Source organism: Triturus cristatus, chromosome 7, assembly GCF_964204655.1.
Source record: "Triturus cristatus chromosome 7, aTriCri1.1, whole genome shotgun sequence".
Lineage (NCBI taxonomy): Eukaryota > Metazoa > Chordata > Amphibia > Caudata > Salamandridae > Triturus > Triturus cristatus.
The window spans coordinates 1,397,502,475-1,397,513,090 of NC_140590.1; the positions used below are offsets into that span (position 1 = coordinate 1,397,502,475).

Sequence of the window (10,616 nt, forward strand, 5' to 3'; positions counted from 1 at the left end):
CATTTATTTATGCCGCTTGGCACTCCTGTCATTTGCTCGCTTGCTTTTGAAGGCCTTGTTCCTTCAAGTTGAGCTCGTTAGCGCGAGCCCCGGTGGGTGCATGGCAGCATTTCCTAGGATATGAGAGTTGCAGGTAACGCATTATTTTGTGAAGAGGTGGCATCATGGTGCAGAGGCAGGGAATAACGAATGAGATCCCACACTGATAGCGGGGAGATCAGTGGCTGGGCATGAGTTGAGACTCCGCTTACCACGGTTTGATCAGTGCAGCTTTGTTTTAGACTGATGTGTTATGTCAGAAGGAGCATTTGGCCCCATTGACACCCCATGTGGTGTTCCACTCTGGATAAATCCATGATCGCGACAAAGCATAATATCCCTCGCGACCTGTAAATCTTCTGTAACAACTCAAAGTGCGGGGGTAGCTAGGGACTGAGCCTGCCAACGGTCCGTCCTCTCTCGGTGCTTAGCGCACTATCCTAGCCCATGGCTGCAGACAAGATGGTGGCGGCGGGATAGGCAGAAGGGAGCTGAGGAGAGGAAGGGGACCAGTAAGGGCTGAGAGAACAGGCCGAGGGTGCGGAGGAGAGCCGGAGTGAGAGGAGCTTAAGGGAGAGAGCCGGAGTGAGAGGAGCTTAAGGGAAGGAGCCAGTGCGAGGCAAAGCGCGACCGAGAAAGACGCGGGGAGGTCGGAGGAGGCGGCTTAGGAAAAGGACAGAAAGCAAAACACCGGGCGCACGAAGATCCTCAGAGGAGCGAAAGGCCGGGCACGCGGAGAGCTGGTGGGAGAGGCCGGCCCTGGGAGAACCGAGGGGAGAGAAGTTAACCGAGGGGAGCCAAGCCGAGGGACTGAAAGGAAGGGAGACCTGAGGGGCACAAGCCAAAGACACCAAAAGTAGTGGGGGAGAACAGGCGGCATCCGAGCCCTAGGAACGGAAAGGAGAGAGGGGTACACTGAGGTGCCAGTGCCGCGGAGCTGAGGGGAGAGAAGCTGGACAGGAGGGATCTGAGGGGGGAGAAGAACCGGTGAAGACTAGAGTAGAAAGGAAACAAGGCAGAGCAAAAGGCAAGCACACCACTGCCTTTCTCCGAGGCAGAGCAGAAATGCCTCGGAGAAACGCAGTGGCGTTTTCGGATTCGGGGGCGTATTTTGCTTTTATCTCCTCTTGCCATTGGCTGGAGGTGATAATTAGATTTGTTGAAAAAAACACGCCCCCCGATCCGAAAAGGACGGGGCCTAATCGGAATGACGGACCTCTTCTCCAATGGCTGGCCAGCATTCAAGAGGCCAGCCAATGGAGAACAGGGGAGAAGAGGGGCAGGTTCAAGCCCCTCTTCTCCAAGTCATTAAATCTCGGATCGAGACTGCGCAAGCGCAGCCTTCGAGCCAAAACCTAAAAACTGGTTCATGTGTCTTATGAAAAAAGATCGAAAGCATGCTATGATTTCAACTTAAAATAATTTTATGTGTGTTCCTAAAACTGACTGAAAGGCACTTTGGAGTACATAGGGCAGTACTTTTGTTGTACTCTTATATGTACTCTTCCACACCTTTCTGAATTGTCCCTACAACAGAAATACAAGCATTGGCATAGCCAATAGGACTCGCCTTTGGGACCTTATAAGTGTTTAGTTATCCAGTACAATGTCCTTGGTGCAACATCAACTGTTGCATGGCTAAACACGTATAATGTCCCAAAGGCGAGACCTATTGGATATGCCAATGCTTGATTTCCTTCTTATGATCCATTTTTCTATCCAGCAGTGGAGGGAAAGGAGAGATTTGTGGCATCATATTTATTTGTAAAATATTTGTAAAGTGCTTTAAGGTCTCAGGAACGGCAGAATGCGCTGTATAAAGAGCATTATTAACTTGTGAGGCATTCATTGTCAGAGCCTGGGAGCCAAGATAAATTTACGGGCTATGTAGGCTTTAATGTACAGTCACTAAGTCAAATTGCATCCCAAGTAAAAAAAAATCCATGTACAAACAAATACAATATTTATACCCACTGTGGCAGTTTAACAGAAACACGCCGCGCTCGTTTTCTCAGCTGACTGCGGGCCTCCACGGTGCTCAACAGGTCATTAAGTCAAATGGGCAAGAGCTACCTACCATTCATTTAATTTTACGAGGATAAATGAGTACCAGAGACCGCGCGCCAACAGTATCTATTAAACTGCAAGTTCAAATACCAACGGAAACTGCTCAGCCTTTCATTCTTCAGAGGCCTGTGAAACGAGTAAGGTACAATACCATCTATTATTCAAGCACATCAGGGCAGACCAGTTTGTAGCATTCACTGTATAAAATTGTCGTAACTTAGGAAATATGCCTCATATGGACACCACGGTACATGGATAATGGGGAGGGATGGATACTCTAGGATAGAAACTGAGAAAGGACAACACAGACACTTGGGTCGGTATCTAAATATTGACATGGGCACGAGGAAAGTGAATCTGGGGCAGGGAATCGGTGGCAGTGACACGGGAATAGAATGACACTCGGACAGGAAGTAGATGACACTGGTTACAGCGAAACACGGGATGGAAATATTGGGACAAAGAGGCACTTATTGTAAGGGCCTCTTTAGTACAGTGTTTGGGGAGTCGTTATAAAAAACAATGAAAGCTTCGCAAGATAGCGGCGGACTGTCCACGGCAAGCTGCATACGCGAAGCGGCATTTTCATTGCTATGACAACAAGATGGCGTCGGACTGTCCACAGTCCGTACGGACACGCGCATGCTGTTTGCTTTGGACAAATGGCAGCTGCCATCTTTGCCCATGTCGACGCGTGCATGTATGCCTTTGGGAGAATATATTGCAAAAGGTACTCGTATGGCGCTGCTATCGCCAGGAGAGACCTAAAAAGACAGTATTTGCTGGTTATAAATATGCAGCGTGTCTACCGGCAACTGGGAACAAGATGCCTGCTCTGTGTAAATGTGACACTTTGAAAGGGGAGAAATTTAAACTGAAGAGTTAACTGTATGTTTATATGCATTACCTAAAACTCATCATTTTAATTTTCGCCCACATCAAGGTGTCTTTACAAACAGCAGGCACATTACTTAATCCCAGTGGCCTGTAGACAGGATGCCATTTTTATAACAGGAAGATACAGCCATTTGTTTACATGTGAGGAATTTAAAGTGAAAAACATACTTCATACAACTTTAGGACTAAATTGGTTTAATTTAAAGTACGGAAAAACATTAAGACAATGTTCCATAGCAACATTTTTCTTCACTTTAAAATGCCTCCCATTTAAAAGAAAATGACTGTATTTTTTTGTTTTAAATATGGCGCTGGGTCTACCAGCCACTGGGAGCAAGAGGCCTATTGTTTGTAAATGTGACACTATGAAAAGGGAATCAAATAAAATTGAAGAGTTAACTTAATCATTAAGTTCCCTCTTCATTTTAATTTTCTTTCATTTAACAGTATACAGAAATATTATTTTGTTCTCATGCGCCAATACTGAGTTTAGAACGACTTTTATTGAAGAGTTAAATACCTCAGTGCTTCAGTTCTGAACCTCTGTGACCCTCATGGGTCATAAATCTAAGCGGCGCACTGCTCATTATCAGGCTCTGCTATCTGCAGCCTGATAATGATATAAAATAAACATAGCCTTTCCTTAAATTTAAAAGAAAAACGCAACACTTATTTATGGCAGTTCTTAGTTAAAAAGGAACGCAAGGCTGAGAGCTACTCTGACGGTTTCTGCAAGCTCCTGGTAGCTCACGATAGATTGGTAGGAGACACATGGCATTAAAGGCATAGTTGCCTATTCAGTTCCCCTTCTTTGGTCTTCGTTCCCTTTCTCTTCCCACAAACTGTCACAGTAACAGGGGAAACCTTATGACTCAAAGGGCAGTGCAAGGCAGGAGGTTAATCAGGTTATGGACATTCTAGGTCCTACCTTTGGCTGCATGAGGATTTACTCTCCAATATACTGCATACTAGGGGTCTTTAATGCATTTTATAATCAACACCTTGTCCTGCGGATGGTCTCATGTACTTATGAGATGCCTGGAGACTGAAACGTCGATGAATTGACCACCACAATTACGAACAAATGGACTTGAAGAAAATCCTATGTAAAGAAAGGACTCTGTAAGGGACATAAAAAAAGAACAGTTGGGTGGTCACCTGGTCTATCACAGAACACTACCCTCAACTTTTGGAATCTTGATGCTCTAGTTAGGCAGTGGGAGAGTAATATTTTCTTGGCCCTAATAAACATATGTACTTTTGTTCAATAAGCGTGGTACTATGCCTTTGAAAAAAGAGCACGCTCAACACAATTTTTTTTTAAAGTGAATAATGTATGTATATGTTTTAATACTGTGTTTGCTTTCAATTAACTTGGGAATGGGATTGGATTTTGCCTAAACCGTATTCTTGAAATAACGAAGTATGAATCTTCCACCTTCAGGGGGTAGTTTGTGTTTATACATTGGTGGATATTGGCCTAAAACAAAGCACTGGCTTGAAGCATAATGCACTTCACAAGTGAATCTCCCTTTCTCAGACAGATTCCAAGCTGAGGGTGTTGTGTTGTGGTGATGAGCAGCACCACACCAAGCAGCCGGAGTACAGAGAGAGAGAGCAACGTGCAATTATTACAGTGCTGCCAGTAACCTGTACCCTGTCAGGGCGTCTGGAGCACCGCCATAAATAAGTGGAAACGAGTCTCTGTACTAAGGTGGCAGCAACATCCTGGTCGTACTGTACAATAGCTGTTTTTGACTCAGCCTTGTAATGGTTTTCTTTACTGCGGCTACGTATGGCAGAAGTCAGCAACTGGTGACACCATTGCTTGATAGAGACAGCTGTACCCTGGTAAAATGGCACTGTAGTCAGACTGGTCTTTGTCTGTTTTCTTATATTTTCATAAGTCAGCCTGGGAAGCATGCAGGACCCAGCATGTTATGTCGTTTGCGCCGGAAACAACAATGTACCCAGCTACATTCCCCATCACTCCACTGTTTTGAAGTTGCCCAGGTCATTCTGAAATTGGCAACACAGGCATAGCTGGGCTTGCGATAAACTGTAATCACAGTGGCACACATAAGGCAAAGAAATGTAATATATAAGCACATTTCAACCATTGAAATGTCACACATAAGCAAACTGGAATCTAGGCAGCAATGGAAGAAAGAGTTTAGAAAGGTAGAGGAAGGAGCGGGGAGGAAGACGATAGGGAAGAGGAGGAAGGGAGAGGGGATATAAATGGAGAACACAAGAGATAAGTGGAGACTGGAAATAGGTGACATGGGGAAGGAGGCAAACGAGAGGAAAGGATATGCAGACAAAGTGACAATGGGAGAGTTGAGATACGCAGATGGCGTGTAAAGGAAAAACATTTGCAAAGAGAAGTAGAATTTGAACGTGCGTCAGAAGCAAAAAAAGAGAAGCTGCGAAGCAAAGAGAGAAAGGGGCGCTAGGCCGATAGATAAAAGAAGAAACGAGTAAAAAAAGGAAAAAGAACAACAGCAAGCAGCGGAGTAAACTGATAGAAGTGAAAGCGCTAAAAAATCCAACAACGCTTCTGATAAAAAAAATAAAAACAGCAGCGTCCGATATCCATCTGTCTCTCCTCCCCTATATACACCCGCTCCCCGCGTCAAACGTTCCATTTCTAGGCACCGCCCCTTTTAACGTTTCGAACTGTACCTGGTTTCCAAAACCTCATCGCTCCCACGGGCGCCGCCATCTTGGGTTAAAAGGTTACCAGAGAACGTAGGTGTCTGGGCTTCTGATTGTAAAGCGCAGGCGCCAGATGTGTTTTCCAATAACTACGGCGCACGCGCCATAGTGAGAAACCCACTTGCAGCACGTGCGTGTTGCCGTTACGTAGTAGCTGAGCTGCCTATAAATGGTAAATGGGCACAGGATTTCGTGTTAGCGTTTCTGTATGGTTTTAAACACGTAAAGCCATGGCTGTGATTCCCATAGTGTGCCTTCCTAATGGTTATGTGGATCCTCGGAGAGCTATCTGTTATTGCATCCAGCTATGCACAGCTGACTTCCACCTAAAACCAGCCAGGACTATTGGCTTTGTCAATGTTAGCTGTTTAAGATAAATAAGTAACATCAATGTTGTAAATAGTATTGGGAATGCTTCAATAATGAAAGTGTGAGAATGTGAATTGAAAATACTGAGTGAGGCATGTGGAATGGATAGTGGTTTTCAGACTCTCAATCACTGCTGTATGTTCCGTCTATGTTAGACATGCATGCCTTTTTTCCTCTGAATCTCTGCATATCTCAACCTCATCTCTTTCCTTTTCAGAATACTCTTTTTACTCTCTCCTGGATACACTTCCTTGCATCTCCTTCACTTCATTACACACAACGCACCCTCCACCTGTAAGGGCTGCATTTTTAAAAACTTTTGCATAGACAGTAATTTGACAACTGTGCTCCCCCTTCACATACATTCGCACAGAATCATAGCTGTTAAGTTTCCCTTGCCTCTTGTGATTTGCTACTCCTGTTCCGTTTTTTGCTTTGAATTCTGAGAGTTGTAGTCCTGTTCTATAATGGAATAAACAAGACCCAGAATTCAAAGGAAAAACCTGGACTGGAACAGCACATCATGCATGGACCTGGAAAACTTGATGGGCTGCAGAATCACAATGACAACCAGGGCCGGCTTTAGCATTGGTGGCTCCCAGTGCAACAGTGTTTGTTGGCGCCCCCAATGACCACCTCTGCTACGGATTCCCTCACTACCACCTGTGTTTACTTCTTGTTTATACTGTGTGTCAGAGGCGCAACTAGAGCCACATTTCGGGGGGGGCTACGAAAAAATTTCGGGGGGGCTGAACCTTTAAGCAATATAGGCAGAGTGGAGTTGCAGGGGCTCTTAGAAGGGGTGAAACAGCGAGGCCTCATTACCATGCAAATGGTCTTTTAAAGACCTGTGAAGTGCTCGGGTGCGGCTGTGTGTGTGCCCGGGAATCTGTCTCACCCTGGGCTGCCACACACGACGGAGGGGGCTGAAGCCCTTTGAGTCCAATGGGTGGTGCCCGCCTGCTGTGTGTGCCATGTTTTCTGCACGGTATCCAGATCCTGGTCCACATCAGAGATTCTATTCTAGATCTCTGACAGTGGAAGTTAGGAGATGGACGAAGGTAGAAGGGTTTCCCCTTCTCGCTGCATACCAGTGTTTCTTGCTAAATAAAGGATCTTGTCCTACTTCAATTGTGTCCGGCTTGACTTTACAAGTGGTGACAAGCGAAACACTGGTTAACCTAAGCGTGATTTGGATCGGATTTGCGCCTCCTTTTAAGAGGTTGCGCAGAGGATCATTCAGAAGAACTGGGCAAATAACTCCTTTGAGACTTTATGCTTGAGTATTGTTTGAAAGCTACTCCTACATCCGTCAGTGCTGTTCTACACTTCAAGAGTCCATTTGCAGGTCGTATTACAGTGCACTGTCTTTACGTGATATCCCACCGTTGTGCATGCAGCAGTTGGAGTTTAAATGTCGCGTGTGCTCGTGCTTACCGTAAAGTTCTTTAGCATGCTGACCTTTTGACTCCGCGACCCATGAAACCTTTTAACCACCGAACTCTGGTGCCTTCATTCTGGTTGCTGTACTCTGCAGTGCATTGTGGGGCACGCTCATCCTGATTGAGGTCACACAGCGTGACCTTATGTGCCGCCATCTTGAGTGGTCAATTTCGAGCATCATTCACAGATATTACATCTGTTGCTTCCCTCGTCAGTGCGACAACCAATAGCAACGTGCGGTGACGCGCACACCTTGCCGTGGTTTAGGGTGCTTCACAGACAACACACAGTAATGTGCACACCTCAATTTTGAATATAAGGAATCGAGACGCAGTGATGCCCACACCTCAGCAGGGGTCCTTAATGTTCCAGTGGTAACGTGCAGTGATACGCAGATAAAGTATGTAATATCACTGTTTAGCATGATATCGCGCACGCATGGAATTGGGACAGGCTGACTTCACAAGCAGTCCTATTTTTTAGGTCTCGCCTAGGCAGTGCATGCGTTGTCTCTTCAAGACATGCTGTATTCAGGATATGGCAAACAGAAGGAGATCATGGATGGAGCGCTGAACTTTTCAGTCACTCACCCCCAGTCACAGATCTTAGTTGACTCCATCATCGTTCTTTAGCTCACTTCGCCACCACAGCTCAGACCCAGCCATATGCAACTCAGTTTTGACCCTGTGCCTCACGGGAACATTCCAGCCCGAACTGCCAGCCAGGTCCTCACTGGACCGGAAGCAAGCATCCTGGGACCGGTTTCGGGGTAACACCCTTCATCAGCCAGGCTAGCTTGAATCCAGTGGAAAAGTGAGCAAGGGACCCACGTCTGGGCATACCCTGCCAACTCAGGGTGAACAAGGCAAACACAAGGAGATAATGGATGAGCGCTGAAACTTTTCAGACACTTATCCCCAGTCACAGACCTGGGTTGAATCCGTCATCATTCTTTAGCTTACTTCGCCACTCAAGCTCAGACCCAGCCATATGCAACTCAGTTTTGACCCTGTGCCTCACGGGCCCAGTCCAGCCCGAACTGCCAGGCCAAGTCCTCCCTAGACCGGAAACAAGCATCCTGGGACCAGTTTCGGGGTAACAGCCCTCAACAGCCAGGCTAGCTTGAATCCAGTGGCAAAGTGAGCAAGGCACCCACATCCGGGCTTACCCTGCCAACTCAGGGCAAACAAAGCAAACACAAGGAAATGATGGATGGAGTGCTGAAACGTTTCAGACACTCACCCCCAGTCACAGATCTAGGTTGAATCCATCATCGTTCTTTAGCTCACTTCGCCACCCCAGCTCAGACCCAGCCATATGCAAATCAGTCTTGACCCTGTGCCTCACGGGAACATTCTAGTCCGAACTGCCAGCCACGTCCTCCGTGGACCGGATACAAGCATCCTGGGACCGGTTTTGGGGTAACACCCCTCAACAGCCAGGCTAGCTTGAATCCAGTGGCAAAGTGAGCAAGGCACCCACATCCGGGCTTACCCTGCCAACTCAGGGCAAACAAAGCAAACACAAGGAAATGATGGATGGAGTGCTGAAACTTTTCAGACACTCATCCCCAGTCACAGACCTGTGTTGAATCCATCATCATTCTTTAGGTTACTTCGCCACCCAAGCTCAGACCCAGCCATATGCAAATCAGTCTTGACCCTGTGCCTCACAGGAACAGTCCAGCCCGAACTGCCAGGTCAGGTCCTCCCTGGACTGGAAACAAGCATTTTGGGACCACTTTTGGGGTAACATCCCTCATCAGCCAGGCTAGCTTGAATCCAGTGGCAAAGTGAGCAAGGGACCCACGCCTGAGCATACCCTGCCAACTCAGGGCAAACAAAGCAAACACAAGGAGATGATAGACGGAGCGCTGACATTTTTCAAAAACTCACCTCCAGTCACAAATCTGGGTTGAATCCATCATCGTTCTTTAGCTCACTTCGCCACCCCAGCTCAGACCCAGCCATTTGCAAATCAGTCTTGACCCTTCTGCCCCACGGGAACAGTCCAGCCCGAACTGCCAGGCCAGGACCTTTCTGGACCGGAAACAAGCATCCTGGGACCGGTTTCGGGGTAACACCCCTCATCAGCCAGGCTAGCTTGAATCCAGTGGCAAAGTGAGCAAGGAACCCACGTCTGGGCATATCCTGCCAACTCAGGTCAAACAAAGCAAACACAAGGAAATGATGGATGGAGTGCTGAAACTTTTCAGACACTCACCCCCAGTCACAGATCTGGGTTGAATCCATCATCGTTCTTTATCTCATTTCTCCACCCCAGCTGAGACCCAGCCATATGAAAATCAGTCTTGACCCTGTGCCTCACGGGAACATTTCAGCCCGAACTGCCAGCTAGGTCCTCCCTGGACCGGAAACTAGCATCCTGGGACCGGTTTGGGGGTAAACTCCCCATCAGCCAAGCTAGCTGAAAACTAGGGCAAAGTGAACAAGTGACCCATGTCTGGGCATACCCTGCCAACTCAGGGCGAACAAAGCAAACACAAGGAGATAATGGATGGAGCGCTGAAACTTTTCAGACACTCATCTCCAGTCACAGACCTGGGTTAAATCCATCATCATTCTTTAGCTTACTTCGCCACCCAAGCTCAGACCCAGCCATATGCAAATCAGTCTTGACCCTGTGCCCTACGGGACCAGTCAAGCCCGAACTGCCAGGCCAGGTCATCCCTGTACTGGAAACAAGCACCCTGGGACCGGTTTCGTGGTAACACCCTTCATCAGCCAGGCTAGCTTCAATCCAGTGGCAAAGTGAGCAAATGTCCCACGCCTGGGCACACCCTGCCATCTCAGGGCGAACAAAGCAAACACAAGGAGATAATGGATGGAGCGCTGAAACTTTTCAGACACTCATCCCCAGTCACAGACCTGGGTTGAATCCATCATCATTCTTTAGGTTACTTCGCCACCCAAGCTCAGACCCAGCCATATGCAAATCAGTCTTGACCCTGTGCCTCACAGGAACAGTCCAGCCCAAACTGCCAGGTCAGGTCCTCCCCGGACCGGAAACAAGCATCCTGGGACCGGTTTCGGGGTAACACCCCTCATCAGCCAGGCTAGCTT

General features: G+C 47.4%; 1 protein-coding gene across 1 annotated transcript in view; it reads right to left on the reverse strand.

The window, feature by feature from the left end:
- Positions 1-5,769, reverse strand: part of DHX35 (DEAH-box helicase 35) — a 446,551-nt gene extending 440,782 nt beyond the window's left edge. The window contains exon 1 of the mRNA XM_085619115.1: positions 5,689-5,769. Within this exon, the coding sequence (XP_085475241.1) occupies positions 5,689-5,728 (40 nt within the window). The 5' untranslated portion in view covers positions 5,729-5,769. The remainder of the gene's footprint in view (positions 1-5,688) is intronic.
- Between the last annotated feature and the right edge of the window lie 4,847 nt (positions 5,770-10,616).